The 27,918-nt window shown below is 35.1% G+C and overlaps 1 protein-coding gene across 3 annotated transcripts; it reads left to right on the top strand.

Moving 5' to 3' along the window:
* The first annotated feature begins 11 nt into the window (after positions 1 to 11).
* Positions 12 to 27,756, top strand: LOC117330950 (fibulin-1-like). 3 transcript variants are annotated; one of them, XM_033889528.1, is made up of 16 exons: positions 12 to 142; positions 10,985 to 11,238; positions 11,647 to 11,785; positions 12,352 to 12,498; positions 13,201 to 13,317; positions 13,807 to 14,016; positions 14,689 to 14,820; positions 18,740 to 18,877; positions 19,869 to 20,057; positions 20,911 to 21,048; positions 21,625 to 21,750; positions 22,344 to 22,463; positions 22,753 to 22,872; positions 23,570 to 23,701; positions 24,536 to 24,671; positions 25,400 to 27,756. In XM_033889528.1, exons 1-16 carry the CDS (start codon positions 91 to 93, stop codon positions 25,815 to 25,817), a joined length of 2,568 nt encoding a protein of 855 aa, XP_033745419.1. In that variant the 5' UTR covers positions 12 to 90; the 3' UTR covers positions 25,818 to 27,756. The 3 variants fall into 3 exon arrangements, with proteins under 3 accessions (XP_033745419.1, XP_033745422.1, XP_033745420.1); XM_033889531.1 differs by lacking the exon at positions 12,352 to 12,498; XM_033889529.1 differs by lacking the exon at positions 14,689 to 14,820.
* Positions 27,757 to 27,918: the final 162 nt, after the last annotated feature.

The following is a 27,918-nucleotide window of genomic DNA, read 5'->3' as shown; positions in this document are numbered from 1 at the left end:
AGATTTCTTCGTATAAATTTTCAGTGTGTTAGATGCTCATGCTACACCGGGTCCTACCAGTGCAATTAACATTTATTTATAACAAACAAAATGCGGATTTTGATCATTATTTCGGCTATACTTTTGAGCAAATGTTCCGAAGGTAAGTGTTGGCTTTTTTTACACATCTCTATGGCTTTGTTTAATCATAATACGGATTTTTTAGACATGGATACCATTTTAAGTTTCAGACGCATTCGATTTCGTTATTAAAGATTTAAGGTAGAGTCACTTACGTAACGTTACACTTACTGAATAGGGTATTTTGAGTAACGAATTCATCAATAAGCTTACTGAATAAAATCTAGGTCAGAGGAATATCATGTATATAATAGCATTAGGCTCTGTAAACAAACTTTTGAATTGAGCACATATATTATATATATATATACATATATAGATAAATATAAAGACTGCATACTCCCGGCCGAACTTACTGGATCACTAAAATTCGGCCTGATCATAAATTACTACAAATATTTTGAGAAAAATATTTAATTGCATGCTACCAAAGCGACGACTTATATAACCGGTACGCTATCGCGTGGAGGTTTCTAATTATATACAATTATGTATTCCAAAAGAATTTTTTTCCCGATAAAGGACATTTAGATTATAATTAGCAGCCTCGTTTTGAGCTAAAATGATATGATGGCGAGAGGAGTGAGCTAATGTACTTTATCTTAGGTAATTATACAGGTCTAAGAGTTCATACTTTTATCTTCTACGTAGTTCCCAAACTACTTCATCCAGAAAATAACTGCACTTTTAAGATTTCAGTAACTGAAGGGTGTAAAGGCATTATTAATGTGCTGCTCGAGCAGACAAACTCGCACAGGGCTTTGAAGCGTTATATCTGTGACGCGCACAGGGCTTCGTTACGCCGGTATACAGTGTACATGTAAATATGATAGAGTCCTTTAATATCCAGTGCCTGGTCAATATATAAAAGAACGAGTCAAAGTTTTAAAATTTGGAAACAATACGTTGTAGTACTTGGGAAAGACATTTACTGCAAGTAATGTTCGAAAAGGCCGCATCTTCGTTACCATATTGAAGATAATAATAATTTAATCAGGAAACTGGTGTATCATATTTTGTCTGTAGCACCTCGCTTTCTCGAAGTCAGGAAAAAAGAAGGTTGGGGTGGCCTTGGTGTTATCAAAAAACTTTGAAACATTCTGAATATTCAAGGTATAAGTATTTTAAATATCGGAACTGAATTTTTACTTCCAGTTGTCAGAGATCCAGATAATGAAATTTGACTGTGCCAGTTTGTGTGCACGCGTTGAAGCGAGATAAAAAAAATCATACAGACTAGATAAAAAAAGTCCGTCGAACGAGGAGTTACACCATTTTTAGGATAATATTCAACCGAAAATGGAAGATAGATTGATCAAATTGTCCTTTTTAAAAATGGTCACGTCTCTCCACAGTTTTCGTGTTTCTTACTATTGGGAACTAAACATCTTTAGGTCGGTATATAACAGTCAAATTTGGTCAATATTCTTTTATTAAGTGATTTACAGTAATAATTAACGATCATAGGTTTTATCGATAGCATTGCTATTTTTAACTTATTATTTGATTTTAGAAATACATGATTTATCAAAAGCACCATGTTGTCACCATTTGTTGTCAATGGTTTTCAAAATATACCGACTTCGTGCATGTATAGCCTGAGAAGTCAGAGGTATCCCTAAGAGGTGTACCTCCCCTATAACCATTTTTGAGTTTTAACAAACCTTTTAAATCATAATTTAACCGAAACATTTAGTGAAGGGATACTTAGCTCCCTATATGTGTATTCACAGCCTTTAAGTGCATCGCAAAAATGTACAGACATTTTTACTTAATTCCAAAGACATCCTCGCTTTACCTAATTAATATTCAATCTGACACGCCTATTCACACCCATCACCATTTGTACGTTAACCACCTAGGATCAAACAAGAGGTCATTGTTTCTATAAATAGAATTTGGACGCCCGCGCTCTACTGACTTTTTTTTTTAACCCGTTTATCATGGAAGTCCGTACAGTTGTTCAAAACCATCACATTTGTAGGAATATTCATATTTTTCACTTGGGGTCAAAAATGAGGTCAGTGACGACGCAAATATCGTTGGCGATACCACATCGAGTGATTACCACTGTCTTGACAAACTTAAATGTCCTAAGCTTTTTATTTTATTAGTTTCTCTGAGAATCTTTTATTCTATACACCTGGAACTTAACTCTTAATGATGTATCTCAGTATGGGATTGATACGTATGCATGGTGCAGGGCGTCGTTACGCTGTTACAGCTGTTTCGCTGTATTTCATCTCGATCTTTGCCCTCCACCCTCGCCCCCTCCACCCTCGCCGTCTCCCCAACCGCAATCACCACAAAATCGGTTCAACATTGCACTTATAAGAATGACCCCTGTCTTTAATCTCACAACAATGGCATTCCAACACGCTCATTCTCGTTTCCTTAAATCTGTGAGTTTGGATAAGAATACTATTTATATCCATGGCAGTGTGTAATTTTCGAACAGCCACGTTAGCTTGCGGACATAATTATAAAACCAAAAATTTACTTATCATTTTAGAAATAAATTACATCATTTTACTGAAATATAGATTAACTATTTTAAAATTCATTAACACACTTAAGTATCGATGCTTAAAATAAAAGAAGACATTTTGAAGCATTTTCTTCCGGATAGACCAACCTAACAGTCCATTAAGTGGCGTCCGAGTCTATCTTAACACGTAATGCAGAATTGCACAACGTATTTAAAAGTGAAAGTTCACGGACAGTTTTAAAAGTACATGCAAATTTGTGTCTACGTGTATTTTATACAGAAAAATACAACTGCGTCGTGGTGTACATTGCACGTGTATGAGTGGTCAGGGGTGACGTAGTTAGGTATACCGCCCCCCCCCCCCCCCCCCCCCCCCTCGCCGACCCTAACCTTGTGGGCGTGGTCCTGGTACACCGGTTTTCTCCCACAGTAAGACTCCCTCAAATGACAATAGTTCACTTTGACATAAAGTGTCATCTGTCTGGCAAATTTTGTAAAAAAATAAGTTGCTCATTATTATTGAGTAAGAGAGGTTTGGTTTGGTTTGGTTTATTTTGCTTAACGTCCTATTAACTGCTAAGGTCATTGAAGGACGGCCTCCCGTGCGTGCGAAATGAATGCGTGTGGTGAGTGCGTATGTGTGTTTTGGGAGGATGCGTATGTTCGTGTTAAGTCTCCTTGTGATAGGCCGGAACTTTTGCCGATTTATAGTGCTACCTCACTGAAGCATACTGCCGAAGACACCCAGCAGCACACCCCACCCGGTCACATAGGAGAGGTAATCGAAACAGTAATCTGTGTACACAATGTAGATTTTATGTATTCTAGAATGAACTGTCGATTCAATTTAAACGTGTTCGACAGGAGGAATTGAGTCAGTGGGATACTTAAACGTCAATCGAATTTATTTTCACGCGTGAAACCAAGGACAGAAATTTCCAACCCACGGTCAATATACATATAAATATAATATATAAATATATAACATTTTATAACTCGTGTCCTGACCGGGCCTCTAACTTACCATCTACGGCACGTGCACCCAATCTCCTAGCCAGAAATACCCGCAGCTTATACCACTGCGCCACATTGGCGTTCCTAAAAAGAACGTTTCATTGGCACAGTGATGGTCGGCCCGATTCCCTGACATAATCATAATGTAAATCGTCTATTTGATGATATGAATACCTAATCATAATGTATATACGTGTACATACATGGATATGAATTGTGCACATATTATAAATATTCATCATAGTAAAACTACGACAGGAAATTCAAATCTTTACCTTCGGATCAACAACACAGAGTGTATATGATGCATTATGTTAATAATCAATTAACTAATTATTACCACAATTGACGAAGCAAGACAATTTCATGACTCGTGCCCTGACTGAGCATATTGTATTATGCATTTGTGCAAAATTCCTTTAGTGGTATGAAACATTCTCTCTTAGGTTTGTAACGTACAGATGTGGTCAAGTGTTAACCTCCAAAAGAAATAAATGTATATACTAATAACAATGGAACGTCCAGGGGATACAGTCAGAAAAAATCACCATTTCTTACATTATACAAAATTATCTTAACTCATTTATTTGAACATCAAATCGACCTTTATCTCCAAATTATTTTATCTCGAAATGTATTTTGAGTTGATTTATGGATCGTTGTTGTATATATAACATTTAAAATGGAGATAAAGTGAGACTTTTTAATCATTTTAATAGTTATTGATATTGGTAATAGTATATTGTTAACACCAGAAAACATCAGTTTATAAATCATGTCCTGTCATGTAAAAAGGTTTGTTAATTCTCAAAGAGGGGCTAAAAATAGCCATGTCGTATTATTAAAGTTTCTCTTTGTTTCCATAACAAATAAATTATGACAAAATTGCAACAATATGTTAAATGATAAAATATAAATCCTAAAGATGAAAAAATATGATAATTCATACCATAGTTTTTCATAATTGCAATTAAAACCGGGCAACTACCTATTGATTACGAGGGATCTCTAATATGGTGCTTCACTCTTTATATGTAAATGAACCGCGGAAAAAGTACGTCATACACGCATGCGCATGGCGAACTGTCGATCAAAGTCACGCGTCAGAAGCCCAAAGTCACCAGACGTCCTGGTTGCTGCCTCGAAGGCAAAGAAAAAGAATGAGCAAAACCACAGAGTAAAACTGAATTTGAGACAAAATTAAAAGATGGGTTAAACGCAAAATGCCACCATGAGGTGGCAGTGAAACTTTTCGGCATTTGATAATTTCAAACAAACCCATGCTTTTCGTGTTTATCATCCAGGGATGTAATGCGGTCCGGGCATGGTTGGTTCACATTCTATTTTTAGATGTTTATTACATACTTTGCTTATGAAATGTTGAGGTAAGTGAGCAGATTTGACGGAAATAAGGGTAGATAACCCATAGGGGATTATCAAATTTAGCTTGATAAAGTTTTATATCTATAGACAAAATTGTACCGAGGCTTTAATATTTAATCGACAGACAAGTCCACCTCGTACTAAACTGTTCATTAAATTGTCTTCACATCGTTATTCTTACATCCATCCAATCATTAAGTATTAACTACTCAAATCAAATGTCAAAATTCTTGTTACAATATTTTATCGTGCTCAAATTTTAGCACAAAAGCTAATTAAAATGGATTAGCGTAATGAGATATTAGCGAACCGACAATGTGGGTCCTGTATATCATTGTAGAGAAACTACCATAGCACAATCAAAATTAAGCGGAAGTCTTCCCTCGCGAAAATCGCTAAAATAAAATTACCGCTAAATCATGTGTTAACAGTATATCATTATATATATATTGTGTAATATCTATGTCAATCTGATAAACATAATAAAACGTGTTCTGGCCATATCTGTTGATATAACGAGTAAATCATGTTATCTTGTTGTTTGTAAGGTTGGTCAATTAAATGATTAGACCTAACCCGGATAGGTTTTTGGCGTACACGCGAGTCTCGGTGTAGATAACATTACTGAGCATTAGCTTGAAATAGCGATAGGTGCGATTGAAGAAGTTTATAATGGACATATCTTCGTCATTTTGCCTTCCTTCAGATATTTTCTCTATACAGAGATTGTAATTTAAATATGCAAGTTTTGATATTAAAATTACTGAGAACATTTGAAATAAATAAATAAATAGATAAATAAATAAATAAATAAATAGAATTCTTAAAAATCCGACCAACTATATCATTCCGTTTTACTTACATGTACTTCACGTTTTGAAGCTAAATTCGATAACGGTTTATCATCAACGTGTAGATGTAAACACATTTTTCCTGAATGAGCCGTAGGGAAAGATGCTTTATCGCCGACATCCGATAGCTTCTAAAAAAATGAATAAATAAATACTAGTACATGTACATAAATAAAAAAAAAATAATTAAAAAAATCAATTAATTACAATGATAATAACAGTAACTACGGTTAAGAAATCTATTTACATGTAATTAACTCCAATCAATGAAAATGAGAATGAAATTGTCCTAAAATGATCTCTTAATAGGCCGAAAGTTACAAACAAGATATAAGTTGGAACACGATAGACTTTCTTCATGATGCAATTAATTATGTTTTTAAAGGTGATAATAGTTTGTAAGCAAATTTGAAACCGAGCCCAATGTGAACGCTGTCTAATCGCACTGATCTGACCGATTAGACATGGAGTCTGGTTCAAGCGAAATATTCTTGGAATAGTTGTCACACATTTTCAGGACGGTGCAATGCCCGTGCAGCGTCACATCACTTCTATATGATAAGGGGATATCAATGCGTAAAAACGGCTTTAATTTCAAATAATCAGAAATCGCGGAATTGTTGACAATACTGTGATAGCTACACACGTAAGTAAAATTGATCATGAATATAATTTTTTGTTAAAACCATTTTGTTAGCCTGTCGTTTACGATGAAAAGAGGAACTATATTATTTCTTCGGAAATTTAGACTGTTCTTGGATTGGAGCGTACTAATATCATTTATATGTAACTTGGAAATGGCTTAAGTCAAAACACAGAAAAATACATGAATGTATTTATGAGCATTGAACTGTTACCAATGCTAGTATACAGTCAATATGAATACAATTTGGATGACAGATCAATATTCATGTTATAACGGGCGACAATCCATTTATCGGTCACCCAAACTGTATATTAACATATGGTAACAGTTGAATGCTTAACCAGCTGGTTTTAAAACATGTTACCTTTTGATAGACATATACGGCACGTAAATAATTAGATAGTAAACAAAAACGTCGGCGCATTCGATTATCGAAATATTCTACTATTGTACTTGAACCACTTTCATGAAACGTTTCTGAAAACGTGTAGAGTCAACACAAATTCACATAACTTGATCTTCAGTTTGAAATTGTATGACTGACAACAAGACAAGCTATTTAAAACCACGCTGTAGCCAGTTATGTCGGTATAAAGCAATATATATATGTAGTCTGGTGGATTACAGCGTTATAAGCATACATATAGATCAGACCACCTTGGATTTCTCTCATTTTGACTGTCAGATTAAAAAGCTCGCCTAGCGAGTCTGTGAAGGGTTTTATGATTGGGATTAACTTCCCATCTCTCACAATGGTGGGTAATACATATCTTGCTTCCACAGTCTGCTGTACACACAATCCCCCTTTCATGGCCAGTCATGATTACATGACCATGGGAGGGACTTGGGTAACAAAGACTGTAATAAATATCAAATATTTGATCACAGTTGGCAGCGTAACTGATAAAACGTTCTTTATCATGTGGGATGATTTCATGGAAAAGTTCGTAATGTTCATGAGCTGTTTCCTTATTCCTCACATTGATGAGCTGTTTCATTCCTTATTCGTAAGCCTTCAGGAACTGTTTCCTTCTCCGTAACATTCTAGTCCTGTTTCATTATTTGAAACCTACATGAGTTGTTTCCTTATTTGAAACGTACATGAGTTGTTTCCTTATTTGAAACCTACATGAGTTGTTTCATTATTTGAAACCTACGTGGCACATGGCAAATGTATCATTCATTGAACGATACATATGAAGGTCCCCTTTTAGGATTGATAATCTAATATTTCTAATTAGACTGATAATGAAGTATTCTTATGAACAGATTTCACCCTCGTTTCCCGTTTTTTGTTCTAATTGTTCAATAGACACTCCTTAATCCAAAAGTTTGTCATCTTGATATTTCCATATTGAATTTATCTGTCAGAAATCCACTTATTACTTTAATATGGAAATATCCTTCTTTCTATGATGATGGATACTAGCAGACTGTTTTATCAGTATTGAGCTTACTTCGGAAATTACAGCAAAGGTTAGGTATGAGGACTTGCAAAGTAGTTATTTTAACTCACTCTTTCTGTTTGTTCGAGGAGAGAAGTAAGTTCACTAAGACGTCTATGAAAATCAGTTTATCGAGGTGGCTGAAAGCGGTAAAAAGTTTGATGTTCATGTATTTTATAAACAATGGTTTGAATGTGTATAACTTTGGCGGCTACCGATGTTTAAGTTTTTAGGACCTATGTGGGTCCCACACACTGAAACAGGAAGAGTGGGTGAATGAAAGCTCTGTTTCAATACCCATACTCATTGGGTATTAGGTCGTAATTTGAACTGTTCATGTATGAGTGTTTCTTGATACTAGGAAATCGACATCATAGCTCAATATTCATAGCACGTGTACAGTTTATCATAAAACATCACAATGAACACAGACATATTTTCATATGAAGTTTATTCACGGATTTCTACATTAGTCACCAACTGGATACAATAAGTATATTTTAACATGAACTATTTCAAGTGGTTCGGAAATCTAACAATTTGCCTCCTTACGATTACTAAATACAAGTCGAGGAGGTGTATGGGAGCAATTCTGAGCGTTTTGATTACTCACTCAACCCATAAATTGACATTTTGAATTAATTAACATTATTAAATGCAATCTCATTCCTATATTAGAAAAAATCCCGAACTCATGTGTCTGTGGGCGTTACACCATTGGTCAGCAGTCTTACGTCACATCTCGATATACTAGGAAGGAATATGATAAAGAAACACTTCATCAATACATGTTCCTATTCCTTGTTACTAAATGGTGTAGTTCAATCTGATTAAAATACAGATAATCGTTATGCATTACGTTATGAACGTCAGATTGCAGTTACGGCATGTTTAGCGTAGTATAAAATTTATTCAAGGTTTGTTTGATATCTTTGTAATAATTAAAGCATTTCATGTTATCTTTGGACTTTGTTACATTTTGTATATGGCCGGATCTAGGTTTACATTTCATCCGTTACAAAATATTAGTTAATGCAACTCATCAAAACTGATATATTTTTTGAACCAATACTTACTTATTTAACATAATAGAACTTTGATCTGATTATATGATATCATATTGGTATCAGTACATAGCATCACATCTTAACTGGTAACTGAATTGATTCTAAACTTCTAAATTATTATGAGACTCTTTATGAATAGCAAAAGATTCGAATTTCCCTGCCAAGAATGTATGAAGAAATCCTAGCCTTACTTTGATTCCTGGCAAAGAGTAGTTCAGATCGTTTCAATTCCCAGCTACGAGCCATGAATGTCATATCTAGAATTCCAGCAAACTATTTCAGAGTAATGGTGATTTTCTCAGTAGGAATCTTCAGATAATGTTGATATTTCGATAAAATATAATTGTAATGCTGATATTTCGATAAAATACCATTTTAATGTTGATATTTCGATAAAATATAATTTTTATGCTGACATTTCGATAAAACATCATTATAATGCTGATTTTTTGATAAAATATACTTTTAATGCTAGTATTTCGATAAGATATAATTTTAATGCTGACATCACCAGTTAAGGCAAATTAGTTGATTGAGAATATACTCGATGAAGAATCATTCGAAAATGACAACATTTACAATGGAAACAGTAAAACATTATTTGCACAAGGGAACATTTTAAGTATTTTTTTCACATTCGAATATTTCAGGACCTTGAAATGTATTACAGTCTAGGTGTATTTGGGCCTATCCTACAGAATATCACAGTGACCTTTAAATGTATTACTATATAGGTATTCATATCCTAGTGCTTATATGGGATGTTTACACCTTTTTATTTATTTATTTCCAATTCAACAGACCCGGAGGTCCACTTACAGAATGGATAACAAATACAACATAAGTATACAATATCACAGTTCGTTATGAATGTAAAACAGACATATATGTACAAAAGTATTGAACTAGTGGGAACAAATATGCTGTAATCGGACTTTGAACCCAGTGAGAGACAAATAAAACATATCACAGTCTGTAACAAGATCAAAAGTATTAAAATTACATTGAATCCTGTTTAAAACACTATACTTTCTAATACTTATGCGACTTTTCTGACAGTAAAACTGAAGAAAACGGGATGATCGTAGATTACGACCGGGCACTAAAAGACACATTTGCTCAACTAAAAAAGGACAGTCAAATACACTATTTACACATTTGAAAAGAAAAACAGTCTAAATATGCTCGCCTTTGTTCGAGGCTTGGAAGTTTAAAATACTTACAAGTTTCAGCGTAAGACATAGAATTAAAATCGACGTGTGCCTTAAAACATACAAATTTCTAAAATTTGCGCTGAACAACTTCGATCTGGTGGATAAGAGAGGTTTGGTGAGGAGACCAGATCTGATAACAGTATTATAGCTGGCTCCTCACGAGACTTATATATAAAGACCTTAAAACAGACGCTTGAGTAAAATGTACGTTTGATAAATCCGAGCATTCGCATGGACTTGGCAACAGTATGCCTAATATGTGTGTTAAAACTCATTGTAGAGGACAACCATACACCAAGATCTTTCACACACGTTTCATTCTTCAGGTTCTCTCCATTCACACTATAACTAAAATCGATACATTTCTTTTTGTTTGTAAAAATGACCTGGCAGCACTTTTTCACATTAAATTCCATTTTCCACAACTTACACCATTCATACACTCTATCTATGTCACTCTGTAACTGCTCACACTCGGACAACGTTCTTACACACTTAAAAACTTTACTGTCGTCTGCAAACATTAGGGTATTAGAACATTTTGCAAGACTTGGCAATTCATTTACAAAAACAAGAACAAGTTTTGGTCCAAGAATTGAGCCTTGGGGCACACCGGAAGTTACAAATTACATTTTAAATTTTTAGGTACTGTTTGTTAATCATCAAAGGTAATTAAACTTGCATGTTTCTATTTGAAGTAATGTCAGCATGATTCATTAGCTGTAGCTGTTATTTAATTAACTATTCTATATGCAGGCGCAGTAGACCAGGTTCTGGACCAATGTTGCCTGACAGGGTCAATCTGGGCAGAGGAGACAGGTCAACGGTGTGACTCCTATCCTACTGCTGTGGAAGGGGTCCCGTTAGAGGCGCAACGCGAGTGCCGGGCCATTCTAGAAGTCTGCTGCATGAAAGCAAAACAAAAGCAACAGTGTGATCGGGGTCACCAGGACGCTTTGGAATATCCATCGTGTACAACGCGGAATGTCTTCGGCGCGGAGCAATATTTGGTAGGTCGAGTAGCTAAGGAAGGGAACATATATGATGATGACATGGTAGTTGACTTGGTTTTCTGTGATGTTAATACTTGCTTAATGCATTTTATTCCATGTTAATAGTAGGGTTCACACTGTTGGTATCCCTTAATTAACTGCCTCGATTGTTACCACTTTAAGTCCCCGGGCCCCCTCCCCAAATCTAGATTATTGCTTATTCCCGCGTTTCTATTGCCTATAATCCTGCTATAAACCACCACGTCTGTACAATCTTTGTCATAGTTGAGTCATTTTTCAGTAGCTTTGCAAAACTTTTCCCTTTTTTCGATATAATTCGTGAAGAAAAAGTGGTATGTTTTATGTGATTTAATGAGGGGTTTCTAATGTAAAGTTATGAAATATATTTTATGTTTTACTACAAAGGAATGCTGTCACTGCTGCCACTTGGGCGTGGCTCAGCGTGAGATGGGCGGGGACTGTAACTTTCTCTCTGATGTCGCTTTCGGAGGACCATGTGACCGGAAGTTCAGAGAATGTTGTAGTGGACCTGTAAACAAAACAGGTAAAAACGCTATTAATTAATATATGTATTTTCTAACTAAGATGTGATTCACAATATGGCGTCTTCTTAACTCACATTAATTAAACTCACTCTATGTCAGTGTCGTATTTAGGTACACAATGTATATCCTAATCACAATGATAGATACATGAAGATACGAGAGATATGAGACGATTTGTGATTCAAGGAAACAAAGTCGGAGAAACAAGGGCCGTTGTTCTTCGCTAATATACATTGCGAAAATAAAGTTTAGGTTATTAATTAATCTGTACCAGTCTTACTATACTTTAATATTCCTCGTCATTTGTTCAATTTAATATATGATATACTTTTCCCTAGTATGATATCTTTCAAGACAGGTGAAGTGAGATAAAATAATGGAATTTGGATATTTTTTTTTTGATTTACTGGGACTCTTGTCTCGTACAAAACACAACACATTTTAATAATAATATAAAACCGAAAGAAATCCTATAAAATAATGCCTTTCTTCAGTGTAAAACTTTTCAACGTTAAAAAAAAGGTGTCACGTGACCCGGAATTGCAACATTTGACATCCATTGTAGTTGAAAATGACATCGACGAATGTGAATTACATCCGGGCGTGCTCTGCAGTCACCAATGCGTAAACACGATTGGTAGTTACCGTTGTGAATGTGAACCGGGATATACTCTCCATAGTGACGCCAGCACGTGTATATTGGACAACAGTGGTAAGCACGTAATGGTTCTCGCATTTTTGTTCATGTGAAGAATGGTTTGTATGGCAGGAAAGATAAAATCAATTCTGTGTAATCTCGCTACTGATTGGCTGGAGGTTCGCATCTTCACTATGGCGTCATTTTAGAAAACCGTGCGGTGCTAAGATACTCCCGATAATGTGAAGGACTTCAAATTATCATACATTATATTGAATGTGAACTTGATATAATTGAATAAGCCAAACTACCTTCATATATATTTATCTGTAATATTTTATGGTAGATATAATGCATGCATAACACTAATTATACAGTCACTTAATTAACTAATGAGATGTATTATTCATTGCCTAACATAATAACTAAACTATCCAATGAAATTTGCTGTACTGTTAGCTGAATCACAAAGCCATCCAATCATAATTGTCGTACAGTACATTGATGGTAGCATCGATAGAAATAAGTGGTTAATGGAGACAGCTGGATCAAATTTTATTTGGAAGAATAAATCAACATTTTCAAGCCACTTTTCAATTAACTATAACATACAATGTGTAACATGTGTTAAAATAGTTTTGCCTTTTATCTTGAAATTTGATTGTAAAGTATTTTTCCCCGTTCTTTATACAATGTTAATCAATTATCAATTTACCTTTTTAACTTATGTTGTTAATTAACTAACATTCTATCTTTTTTCCTCTATTATTCAACCAGGAATAAACTGTTCCCTGTACAATCCCTGTGAACACCGCTGTGTTGACGACACTACCGGTGTCCAATGCCAATGTAACCAAGGTTACCAACTGGACGAAGACGGCGTCTCTTGTCGGGGTAAGAAGTCGATGGTGAAAAGTGCTGTTGATAACGGACATATTAAGAGAATGCGTTTATGTAAATTGTCTTGCTTTTGCCAAGTCAACCTCATGTTAAAAGTTTTCATGATTCGTTGTAGGCGCAAGTTACGCGACTCAGATTTAGAATGGAAATATATTTATATTGACAACTTTTATTTGATGTATAGATATTTTCAAATGCATATGCATGAAACAAAAGACATTGCATAGTTAATGGTATTCCAGGGACATAGAGGACAATTGTGTGTAAAGGGCTTACTGTCTCATTTAAAAAACGAGAACAAATGTCATGATTGTGTGTAATAATCTACTAGTTTCATTCATATATCATTGGCGCGATGATGGGAGACCATTCTTTGTTCTTATTTTATATCAAAATGTGTAATGAGGTGCCAATTAGCATTAAAAAAAACAAACATCATGCTATAATTGTCAACTTTCTGACCTATTAATGCTATTGTTGTAGATGTTGATGAGTGCGTCCTTGGGACCTCCAACTGTATCGGCGACACGAGATGTGTCAACACAGACGGAGGATTTAGTTGTGAACCAGTCACTACACCTGTCAGAGAGTGCCCGGATGGAACGCAGTTTGACATAGCTTCCGGCGAATGCCGACCCATAGTGACGTGTGACCAAGGATATGCTTACAATACGGTGTCCCAGACATGTGATGGTAATGTATGGCTGGATGCTTGTTGTGACGTCACTTCCGCCAGTATACTTGTACTTGTTGAACTTCAGATAAAGCTATATAATGCAATCATCAGACTAGACAGGGTATCACATCTTTCAAAGTTGGCGTTTTGATAGAGTGTGTTTAATACTGTTATTCAAACATACACTGTAATGTTTATCAGAGCCATGGACATGGTGTCTGTGTGATAATGATGATTTAAGGAAGTGTTTTTGTCATATCCATCCTTTATTGTGTTGTAAACAATGCTTGTGACGCAATAATCAGTGTCATCACAATGGCATATGTGTTATGTTTAGGTGACATAATATTTAGTTTTAATGACGTAATGATCTGTGTAAGTGACGTGATGCTATATGCAAGTGACGTGAGGATCTATGTAAGTGAGGTAATACTTAGTTTTAATGACGTAATGATCAGTGTTAATGACGTAATGATCTGTGTTAGTGACGTGATGATCAGAGTAAGTGACGCAATGTATAATTTCAGTGACGCCATGCTTGTGTCCTAGTGTTCAATGTTAATGACCTAATGATCAGTGATGATGACGTAATGATCACAATGTTCAGTGAAAGTGACGTAATGTTCAGTGTGAGTGACGTCATAATGATCTGTAAACATTGATGAGATTATATGGGTGATCTTTTTTAGACTTGGACGAGTGTACTGTTTTCCTCCATAACTGTTATGGAGCCTACATGCTGTGTAGCAATACCCCCGGCAGTTTTACCTGTCGCTGTGACGATGGCTTCTATTACAACAACTCCTCTATGACGTGCCAGGGTAAATGTCCCTATCTATGTATAGCCCACTAACGTCACGCCGCACACTCGGAGTTATTTCCGCTTCATAACTAATCAGTGTATTGGAAACTCTTGAGCTCTTAAGAAAATACTCCCGTAGTAAAGGGGCATAACTCCGCACGCCACCGCACAAAACGTCGCACAACTAACGAGCAATAGATTGCTTTAAGCTAGTACATGCATGTACCCATGCTTGCTTTCTAGCATAGAGTTGTTGCTGGCTATTAAGTAGTTCAATACGCAGGCAGCCCACGAATAAAAAAAATGTCCCCATTCATCATAAGCTTAAATACCAAATGTTTGGGAACTGGGGTTAAAACTTCAATTTTCCTTTCGTAAGTTATTGCGTCTAATGTATAAACGTTGTGCAATTCATATCCAAGTATATATCACATATCGACATATTAACGAAACGGTAATTCAAACACAAAATCGATTAAACGGAGGCAAAATATGAACAAAAACATTGATTTGCATCGAGATCCCCTGTAATGTACAGGGAGAACAAAACCAGGTGTCCCGGAAGATTAAGCGTCTTCTCCTTCATTGACGATACTCACCATGCAAATCTTTGCTAAATCTGGATTAAATCACAATTCTCAAAATTAGGTGTTGAAAACGGAATCGCTAGACATATAAACCGGCATCAAACACGTCTGGCTTCATGTAGCATATGGAAATAAAATGTTCATAAAGATAATAATATCGACCATTAAAATGTCCATGGTTTTCAGCAACCTGCATCCCTCAAAAGTTTGAAGTAATGCTGAGTGTAGACTATATATGACCAGGATTCAGAGCCACCGACTCGTTGTCAAGGCAAACAAACACTCGGAAATAGGCGCTGAAACAATCATGATAAGTATAAGTTACAATAGAAAACAATAAATACGCTTTATCTTATTGTGTACTATTGTTTATATTGAGATGAACAATTGATGATAATATTTAAAGGATCAGAATTGTCAAAAGAGTTAGACACAATATGATCTTTTTACCCTGTCATAACATTGCATCTTCATTCACTATCTTGACTGCTGTTGATATATTTGGGGGCCATCCTCCCTTTTCCCGAAATACATTGATTGAAAGATTGAAATAATGAATAGCGACATGCCAGAGTTTATGGATTTTGAACATGAAAAATTGATATGTTCAGCAAAGTGGTTAGCTACTGATGTTTGCCATACCTTACAACCAAACTTCTATAACGTACACATCTAGCTAAATATAACTTGATTTTACAAAATGTATTTTATATCTCAGCTTTCCAGACAAATACCTTACTACTGCATCACTGCAAAAGTGTTTTTTTTTTTAGGGGATGTGCAAAACAGTATTTCATGTAATACACCAGGTATCGTAATTTTAGGTGGTGTGGCACAGCAATCATTAGCTGTCATCCGAGTTTGACGGAGGAAAATTCTTTCAGAATATCGCTTATTTTTATCATAACTCCCAATGAGTTCAGGATGGAACCGGAAACTATTCTAACAAGAATTATATCTTTAAAAAAGATAAACGGCCTAGTTTTAATGCTTGTGGTTATAATATAAAACTGCTGGTGAAATATACTAAAATTTTATCAGTTTGAATCATTTTTGGTGATAATAGGACTGCATTTGAATCAGGAATATAATTTTATTAATGTGTCATTTGAAAAGATACATCCATTTAATTTGACCAATCACATACTTCATCTTGACCAGTAACGCCACCTGTCGCGTCATATCCGGGGTCAAAAGAATATTATACGGCTATGCCGAAAAAAAATCGAACAACACACTCTCATTCCCCGAAGTATTTGTTTATAATATAAAAATATGATTCGTGCTTTACTATGTTTGAAGACATCATAAAAATAGATTATAGAGAATAAAACGTTGAAATCAGATAATGAACTGCTTTATCTTGGGTATTATGAACTATTTTCTGTGCAAATTATTACACTTGCTGCCTGGTTAGTAACTCGTTCACACTCTAGTTGATGCGACATTGGAAAGTCACCTTGATAAAAACGGCGATCACCCTTCGAATACTGCTTTTAATCTCGGATTTTCCAATTGGCAATTGATAAGTAAAAATGTCCGATTGTTGCTCCATTTAATGTGTCATTTCCAAGAGAATTCCTACCGAATGGCCATTCTGGTTGAGCTGGTTGAAGGTACAATGCATGATAGTAGTATCCTTATAATGCCAGTGTTCTTTTCAGCCAATCAGAACAATGTGCTTAACGAGGTTCTTAGATCGTAAACGATACCTTCTATTATACCTCCTGGTTGAAGTGATTATGAGGTGAAACTAGCTAGTTTCCGCAACGGAGATTCAACGGATAGCAATAGAGAAGTTGCATGGTCTACTTCAGTCGACCGTGAAATGCTTGTTCAATGTATATAACATGAACGTGCGATTCAACAAATCACTGGAAGGGATAAGGTAGGCCCATTCGTCGGTATCAAACAATAAGTTTCCGAGACAAGTTTCTTCTAACGAAAGATATCACAGATCAAATATCTAATGATGACACAGATCAATTAATACATGGAGAAAAAAGCAGTAAATTAAGTGTACTTTAAGAACCTTAGTAACCAAAATATACTGGCACAGAATTTCACAGGAATCTTGTACGTAGGGAATCGCGATGTGGTTTTTCAAGAAACTTGATGGACATAAGATTAATAGATCTAATAATTAAACTTAATTATAGTATGCGAATTCATGTGAGATTTCAAAAAAGTAATTAGCATAAAATGCAGAAAATGAAATTCCTTAAAATAACATAGTAAACATCCAGGAATGCACTTAATAAAGAAGAAAAAAAAAGACTGTCTTCATATTTTCTGCCATTTTTGATATTTATATACTACTTGCTTTTCTCCTGTATTTCAATCCCTCATGCACAGCAGCTATGAGTGACCTTGGCACTTTGATTAAGTTAAATGGTCATCTTAATATATCCATTTGTAGTTAAGGTCCGAGCTGACCATGGTAGTAGGACCTCCCCAACCCCTACTCAAAATAATTTGTTGTCCTAATAAACTATTATAGTGCTTATATGAAAAATAATAAGCTACTACTGTACAATTTATATATTAATATGTAAATGTGTGGAATTATATATTTCACTGTTTATATTACTCTATAATCATTATATTTTATATATATATATATAATGGACATTTTTAACAGAAATTGTAGTACATCATATTTATACTCCACATGTAATCAAGCCTAAAACAATTTTATAGTCATTATTTAGTCGTCGATAACGACCTTTCCTACCAATATGGAAAGTGCAGTAGGGATCCTCGAATCGAAAATAATATTTAACTTATCAAATTAACTTTACTAAATGTCTCCTGTAGGGATTTCATTATGGGTATTTCCATTGTATATGTTCAGATTAAGAAAATCAATTAAGTCATTAAATTCTGACACTTAATGTTGATGTTACTTGAATCCTGTAGAAAGGTCTTTTATTGTTAAATCCTTACCACGTAAATTCACGAATCTCTTTAAATTTTCCTGTTGTTTGGTTTCTAGATAGCTGATGATTAGTTTGTCACAGGATTACAGATTGTTGTTCCTATAATTAAGATATTTTTCCCATGTGAATAATAACGTAATATTTCCATTAACTACTGAATGTTTTCCTTTTTGAAACAGTTACTTATTTTGTTTAAATGTTTTGTACAGATCATTTGACCGTGTTGGTCCTAAATCTGACGTAATGCCGGTATTGGCTGCCATCATCCATATTTATACATTTCTGTATGTAGGTGCTGAACAAAAAATATCTTGACACGAATACGAGACATATTTATTTATTTTGAAGGTAAGACGCTTCCGTTAAATTTGGCTTGGTCGTTTTTATAGCCCGCGTCATTCATTACATTTAGATATCAATGAATGTGCCAAGAATAACACCTGTCAGTCAACCCAGCGATGTGAGAATACGATTGGCTCATTCCGGTGTGGGCGTATCCTTGGGTGTGGAACCGGATACACTTTAGACGCAGACACCCAGCGGTGTGTCGGTAAGTATTCGCCAAATAATTTTTGATGCAAACGTTATTTTAGTTGTAAAACTACATTCTTATCTTCTGATCCCGCTCAAGATAATCTGTCGTCTGCGGAGTCTTTAAGTTTACTTTAGATGTGTCTGTAAACAAACATATTTTGTCTGATCAAAGTAATGGGGTTTTATGATAAATGATTTGGAACATCAAAGTTAGTGATGTAATCATAGGATGTTTTACTCATACAATGGTGGTCTTATGTCCAAGGGGAGTTCTAGTCCCAGCCAACAGCATCATCAGCAACACCTTAATCTTATTTGATTATACTGTTTTCAACGACACACCTCAGCACAGTGCCTTATAACATCCCATTTGCGTAAATATCATAAAGGCGTTTGTATAATGTATGATAAAATCCAATAAGAATTGATCAACGACGTCATGTATCTTCCCATTTGAAAAATAGTAAGTCACAAATCTAGGGTTTTGATACATTACGGATGTACAAATCAAGATGAAGAGTGATGTCTTGACAGTAAATAGATACAGGAATAAAGTCAAATAATACAAAAGTATAGATAATACAAATTAAACAATAAAATAGTACATTTTATACAATATAGATAATATAAATTATATGATATAAATGATACAAATGATACAATATTGATAATACAAATTATATAACATAAATACTACCGGTATATATAATAAATAATATCAATTATACACAAATTACACATCATCGATAATATAATACATAAAAATATTTCAAATTATGTTATATACATGTAAATAGCACACATTAATTGATACAAATAATATAAACTATATGATATAAATAACAAAACTTACAAAATTTAAATGGTACAAATTATACAATATAATATAGATAGTACAAATTAAACAGATATCAATTATACATATTAAACAAGATCAATAATACAAATTATACAATAATATACTGCTGACATAGCAAATATGTGATACCGATTCAATTCCCTTGTAGATCGGGACGAATGTGCCCTGCGGACCCATAACTGTGAATCCGGATACAACTGTGTCAATATCCAGGGATCTTTCCGATGTGTTCCGACACAGTGTCAGTTCGGATACCGATTTTCATCCAATTCCGGACGCTGTGAGCCAATCATTTGTCGACGTGGCCTGGAACCAAACAGACGTGGAACATGTGTAGGTCAGTGATCCTAATTATTATACTGTGTAGTTTATAATATTCGTGGGGAATTTTTGTTCGCGGCCCTTAAATTCAGCGCGGAAATAAACCGAGATGAATAAACATGTTTACTGCATATTGCTTAAAGGGCGTTGTTTGAGCAAAACTTGATATCCACGAAATAGGCTCGACTGGAATAACCACGAAATTTTAGCCCAATGAATTACTATTCAGTATATTTGAGCTCCACAAAATATTTACTACAACAGTGGATTATTAATGTTTGGCTACATCAATAAAAAAAAAACTGGCCCACTTTTGCAATATTACCGTTCAGATGGAAATACTCGGGTTGGGCTTGAGCTTGCAGGGGCGATACCAAAAAGTGTCAATTTTAGACGCAGCTGTTCTACAATGTGTGGGAACGGTCATTAAGGAAATTGTGGATTTCTTTATTCCCGGACATGACATCCAACTGCAGGGGATGAGTTTAAATTGTCTATATGTCGGTATTCACTCATTTTCATAGGGGAATATATCATGTATCGAACTTATAGCCATGATTTATGATGAAGATTCATATATATACTTGTCCTTCACCCACGGATGAGTCGCGGCACCAAAATAAGTATGACATTAAATACTAACGATCTTCTTCTTCGAACACAGATATGTTAACAGTAAATAGTTTTCGTAAAGCATATAATGGCGATATAACAAATTCCAGTCACCGGACATCATCATTCATTCGGATAAGAGACGCCGTTTACTGATGTATCTATAAAGAAATTAACCAATTGGGAAAAGTAGCAATTACAGCATATTTGATATTAGAGACAGTGCTAAATATGTTATTACAAATGCTTCCTTTCAGATATCAATGAGTGCGAGCGTACCAATAGGTGCAGACCGACAGAGATTTGCAAAAACACATACGGCTCTTATCGCTGTCGGAGTAAGCTGGACTGCCAATCGGGGCACGAGGTAGACCCAGTAACTCAGGTCTGTGTCGGTAAGTACCTCTTAAATACATCTTTTATCCGGATTCAAAAACCTCTAATGTCTCTCTTCATTGATCCTAAATATCAGTTATCACGGCTATTTGGAATAAGAATAGAAAAATGTTACCATATGAAGGGGAAGCAGGTATGATACTATCCAGAAATGAAAATATATAATACAGCGATTGGATTTATCATGCGTGTCATACAACTTAATGATATAGTCTTCGTGAGGGTGAGGTTACATTTTGATATCGAGCTAGGTAAGCGCCTGATGTAGACTTGCATTTAGTATCCTTGAACTTAGGTTCTTCTCTCTTATCGAAGCTATCAATTAATTTTTTGTCATTCAAAGACAGCACACCATCAATATGCATTAAGCAAAATTGAAAAATAAAATCAACATTGCTAAGGACAACAATATATATGTCTTTTTGTCTTTTGTGTGGTTTACATTGTCTATAACATGCATTTCATTGCGTATCTTAATATTGTCACACGGAGTCTACCTGTATGTTGTTCTATGTTATCAGTGTTATGAACTAATAGCTTTACTGACATCTAATTATGCAACATTTTGTAATTAGACATTGATGAGTGCAGTAGGAATCTCCATAACTGCCGAGAGAACCAGAGGTGTATCAACCGTCCCGGAAGTTTCATCTGCAACTGCCAAAAAGGATACAGAGTTGGCAGAGATGATGCTTGTGAAGGTATGTCTAGAAATGTTGTGTTGATTTCAAGGTAAGCAGGGTTCATCCATATTGTAAGGAGATTGATAACATGAGGGGAAAATGTATTAATGAAGTCCCATTGGCATTCATGGTATGCTCTAAAAATGTTTTAAAAACTCATACACAGCCGACAGTTTATACATTATTGTCACAAAAATGCATCAAATAGCATTCGCTGTATACATGTATAGAATTACACGTATATCTATTGCAAACAACAAACGGAAAAAATAACGACAACGCCCTAAAATGAACGCCTATGAAATCCAACGCCTCGCATAAAGAAACTTGGTACGATAGAATTTCGTCAGGTGGCATAAGTTATATATTAAATTTTAAATGTATAAGATGAAAAGAGAAGCTCAAACTTATGGCGGGGGTAAAGCATTAAGAATGCAGTTTTTTATTCTGTGAAAATAAACAAAAACCAATTGTTTTTTTTATCGGTCATAATAACGCTCAGTGAAGATGTAGCAAATCTAAATAGTTTGAGTTATAAATATTGTAAAATATCATCCATAAAACTTATCTTTGTTTAAACGATTTAGGTTATGTTTTTTAATAATGTTTAGATATCAACGAGTGTGTGGACAGTTTCGTGTGCCCGTTTGACTCTGTGTGTGAAAACACCCAAGGCAGTTATCGTTGTGGCTGTAACGAGGGTCTCAGGTCCGAGGGCAGGCGATGTGTGGGTAAGTGAGGAAAATATCCTCGGGTTCGATGTCAGAACCGGAGTTGTTGGTAAGTTGGCAGCAAAGCAATCATCCATGTCATTGAAATCTCCATTTCCAAAGTGCGATGCGTTTTGTAGTGACAGTTTCAGAGTGCCCTAAAACATTGACCTTTTAAGTAGATGCAGGTACCAGTAAAATGAAGTATACCGATGAGGCAAATCATCCCTGAAGAACATTAAATGACATTAAGTCTTGTTTTGCAGTAATATAACCTATACTTAAAATGTACAACCCATCTACCCTCCAGACATCAACGAGTGTGAGGATCCCAATATCTGCCAGTACCGCTGTCTGAACGTGTATGGATCATTCCATTGTCAATGTAGGAGTGGGTACCAGCTTGCCGCAGACAAACGTAGCTGTGAAGGTATATGTCTCTAATATCCGTCCCTAATCCACAATGGTCATTTTTACATTCAGTAATGAATAACGTAAATATGCGAATGAAATGAAACTGGTCAAAGGGGACTATTTACCGCCGTGGGTATATGGTTATCGATTTATATGTGAGATGATCAAGGTGGAAACATAATCCAGACATATAACTGGGCTTCGAATCATTTTTTTTCTACTAAAATTTGGAAATATTCTGCAATGAAAAAAAGTGAAATCAAGTAATTCAATACGATCGATTTTGGAGATATTATATGAGACGATATCAGCAGTTTTGATCAAATTGATATTAATTTAAATTGCTCTAAAGAGATTAAATGTTAAGACCTTTTGGATTTTTAATATCTTGGAAGGGACGAAATGAAAACCTGAACAGCATTGTATGATTTAAAGCGTCCACTACAAACGTGTTTTCCGCCGAAACGCCCATCGGGTTGCGATATCAACCAAAAATTATATATAGAAGGTGTTTGTAACTATCTCATGGAAAATATCACGTTTTATACATTTGTCTCCTAGTGAATTATTATAATCGCTTTAAATGAACATGATTGATCTTTGAGACAATTCCCTCTTTCTCATTTCATTTACTTCTAGATATTTTCTTTATCATTTTAGAAAACGTCGCTTATGACGTAGATATGTACACGTGTGTCTATTTATATCGTTAGATATCGACGAATGTACACAGTTTGGAGGTCGACATCGACTTTGTGGTGGGAACTGTATCAATACACCGGGATCCTACAAGTGTGAATGTCCGGAGGGATGGACATCATATGGCAGAGGACAGGCGTGTAGGGGTAAGTGTGACGTCATACAAAGACATAGGTGTTTGGGGGTGTGTGACGTCATATAAAGAGACAGGCATGTAGGGATAAGGGTGTGATGTCATACAAAGAGACAGGCATGTAGGGGTAAGTGTGACGTCATACAAAGAGACAGGCATGTAGGGGTAAGTGTGACTTCATTAAGCGTTTGACGTCATTCAAAGAGACAATCGTGTAGGGGTAAGTGTAAGACGTCATACAGTGTGTGACGTCATGCAAAGAGACATGCGTGTAGGGGTAAGTGTGTGACGTCATTAAGTGTGTGACGTCATTAATTGTGTGACGCCATACAAAGAGACAAGCGTGTAGGGGTAGGTGTGGGACGTCATACGAAGAGATATAGGTGTAGGGGTAAGTGTGTGACGTCATAGAAAGATACATGCGTGTTTGGGTAAGTATGTGACGTTATTAAGTGTGTGACGTCATAGAAAGAGACATGGAATGGCTTCACATTACTTGAATTACGGGTCTTAGAGGAAACAATGGTTTAGTTCGTGATGCATATTTATATCGCAAGCCAAGCTGACATAAAATCAGAAATCAACGTCGAGATGATATGTTATAATTTGCAATCTGTAAACTATATTTTATCTGATATTCTATGTACACGTTTAGTTTAAGAAGGAGAGATGAAATATGTCCATCCTGTTTATAGAAGTGATGCATTCCTAATGTTTCAATATTTTGGTTGAAAACCATATCATCAATTTTTTTTCGATCGAAATAGTGTACAGTTTGTTGTTCAGCAAAATATAAAAAGGACATTTTAGTTTTTCCTGAAATAGATTATTCTGTTTATACTTATAGATATCGATGAGTGCCAGAGACCGGGTATTTGTGGGTCAGACCGTATGTGTTTTAATACCAAAGGAAGCTACAAGTGTCCCCATGTTGTGTGTCCCCCGGGATTCGCCAAGACCATGCTGGGGCCTCGTCGTAACAGGTACGTAGTCTTTAATCCCTTACCTTCTGTTTTGGAAGTAAAAAGTGATTTTATATTATATTTCATGACATTTGTGTATTGTTTATCACCTTTTTGTCAGTAATGAGGGTTGTGCAAAACAGATCTTGGCACATTTCAGTATGAAGAGTTAGCTAGAGTAGAGCCAAAAATCAACCAGAATTACTCATTAAGTATTAAAATAATGATTATAGATCTATCTCCAGTCTTATTGTCTATAATATAATGAAATTATTATTAATCTTCACTTTTAAACTTTAGCACAAGTCTACTATCATTGTGTAAATATGTTACCTATCTTAATTGTTTATGTCAGGTACTAGACGTTACGCCTTATAATAAAGAAACTGTCGTTAGCAGATAGGAAATAACTCATGCATTATGGAAGCTCAATTATCTATTTACATCACATACCTTGACGTTTTATTGCAGTCCCAAAGAAGCATGCAATTTAGAGTATTTTATCAATATTTGAAATGATTTTATCATTAAGTATTTTAAAGTAACGTTTTTCGAGCATGCATTTAACTGCATCCATTTGCATGATTTCATTGTAAAATATAGTAGTACAATGGTAACATACATGTATTAAAACATGATTAAGCAATTTGTTTGCTAGGAGTTCAATGTGATGGAATGTTGCCAGATATCATTGTTGTTCCTATAGAAATATATCCCTATATATCCTTAATATATAATTTTTATTTCAGTGTCCGATGTAAGCGTGAACAATTTGATTGTGAGCAGGGAGACGAGGAATGTAGAAACTTGCCCTTTTCGCTGTCTTACAACTTCTTGTCCTTCCCGGCCAATGTCAAAGTGCCGGCAGACCTGTTCGCTATGTCAGGTCCCCAGTCACTAGATAAGAGCTTCTCGTGGGAGCTCGAAGTGGTCAACGTTCGTCCACTCAGGGCTGATGTCCGGCCGGTCAATCGGGGCTACTTCTCTCTTAAGGAGAACAATAACGAGGCAGTTGTGACCTTGGCATACGGTGTCAACGGCCCACAAGACATTCAGCTCAAACTGACAATGAATATGATGCAGAGAAGAACAAACGCTTACATTGGCAAAGCTGTGTCGAAGATTTACCTGTACATCACTAGCAAAGGCCCAATGAGGGGAAAGTAACTTAATATGACTAAAAAATAACCGTTGGGCCAAACTTACAACTGATTGTCGTCCTCCATTTGATAATGCGGGGAAGCATTAATTGAAATTTTCACTAGATTGCTGTTTTATGTCGTCAGAGCAACACCAAAATACACAGTGGTGTTATACATTGTAACTTTTTAACAGGTTCTCTCTCAAGGACAAAACTGAAAATATATCAGCAATATGATATATTTGTAGGAAACGAGCGATTAATGTACATGTAGATCCTGTCTATGATACATGGTCTATGAATCATACATTAATGATGGTAGACTCTAAAGTAGTTGCAAAGCAGTTGACGTATTTTCAAAAATACAGTATCTTTATAACTGAAAAATCACATTATTTCATTTATTGAATATAACGGTGAAGTTTTGGGATTAATCCGGTACAGTATAGGGTAGTATATGTATGTTGATCACAGCTTTTCGTCCGTATCCCGTCTTGTTGATTCAGATGCCAAATGCATCTTTTATCTCTGTCTCTCTGTCTCATTATTTCTACTGTCACATTGGTCGTCTCAATCTTTTTTGGTTACCCAAGAAATACGTCTTTACACCATATACCATATCTGTCCCATTACCCTGTCCCGTTACATAGTATACCGCTCTATGCACTCGGCGTTTTAAATGACAATTATTGTTGGAAACGAGACTGATTGAATAAAATTGGATATAAAATGATGTCCTCAAATAAGCTATTCTAAGCATTTTCGTTTTATTGTGTTTTTTTTTTATCCCATAAATGGCATATACTGTATATATTACTAACTTTGTACCCATAGTAAACTGTGTGTCGTTTGTATATCACATTTTACATTACTAGTAGTACACTGTAGTTATCTTTACGTTGTTACACCAAAGAAAAGTCAACATCAAACATCAATGAAAATCCCTTTCTATGATGTTATGGGTACAATCAAGTTAAGGAAGAGAGAAAATAGCAAATGAATGAAAATACCGATAGTTGAACTACGCAAGTGATATATATATGGTTTTCCTGCAAATTCCTCTCAAGACTAATATTTGTCTAGAATTATCTGAAAATAACAACATTTCATGACACGCCTACTTTTGTATCCAGCATTGTGATTGGTGTATTGTATGTAGTGATTTTGTGTTCTGTGTTTTCATTAGTCTTTGGCTGTTCACTGTGAATTAATCTATATTTAGTAGTTTTTTTAGAGGAGTCTAATATAAAATTCACACCTGAATTATATAGAATTTAGAATGGAATTCTACTAACGACTAACTGAGATACACGAGATGTTCTGCATAAACAGAAACCGTCTTTCGCTTTCAGCTATACAAACATATCCTTTCTTATTTTTGAGACATTTATATGTTGGTCTACGATTTTTAATTTTCGGCTGAGAGTGACAAATCCTACAATAGTATCTTGACTGATGTCTTTTCCTATTGAAATAAAATTCTATGATTTCAAATTCAACATTCCACGACTTTTGTTCTGAATGAAATAATGCAAAAGTGTTTTTCTGACATTTGTTACCGTTTTAATATGACCATAGAACAGAAAGATAGTTGTAATATGAGACATTTACTTCACATTGATTTTGAAATCAATTCTATACTATATGTCAGATGAATTGTAATACTACAAAAAGAACTTTATGACATACTGCAATAAAAATTAGATATTTTTAATTTCTTTTTGATTTTAGTGTTTATAAAATTGGATATTACCGGCGATTGTTGGGTGATCAGGAAGGTATAAAAACAGATCCGGTATTGATGATATTGAAGCATTCATCACGTGTAATTTTCAATGTAGAAGTATTCATTTGAGCTTCAAAGACGTTTAGCAATGTTCGCTTAAAATTGAACTGCTTTTCAGCTAGTATCAATAAGAAACATGGATTCATACAGGAAAAAATAAATGCCATTTTGTATCTTAACTTCGATTTGACCTTGGTTTGTATGACTGTAGTCATCGATAAAGCGAATGTAGCTTATTGCGGTTTCTATATTCTTTGTTCGCATTTTGCCTTGTTTTATTCTACTTTGAGTTAGAGTTACGGTTCTTTGTTATGTTGGTATTCGCTGTGTTTTACCTATTG

This window comes from Pecten maximus, chromosome 7 (genome assembly GCF_902652985.1).
Source record: "Pecten maximus chromosome 7, xPecMax1.1, whole genome shotgun sequence".
Classification (NCBI taxonomy): domain Eukaryota; kingdom Metazoa; phylum Mollusca; class Bivalvia; order Pectinida; family Pectinidae; genus Pecten; species Pecten maximus.
This window is presented reverse-complemented; position numbering and strand designations above follow the sequence as displayed.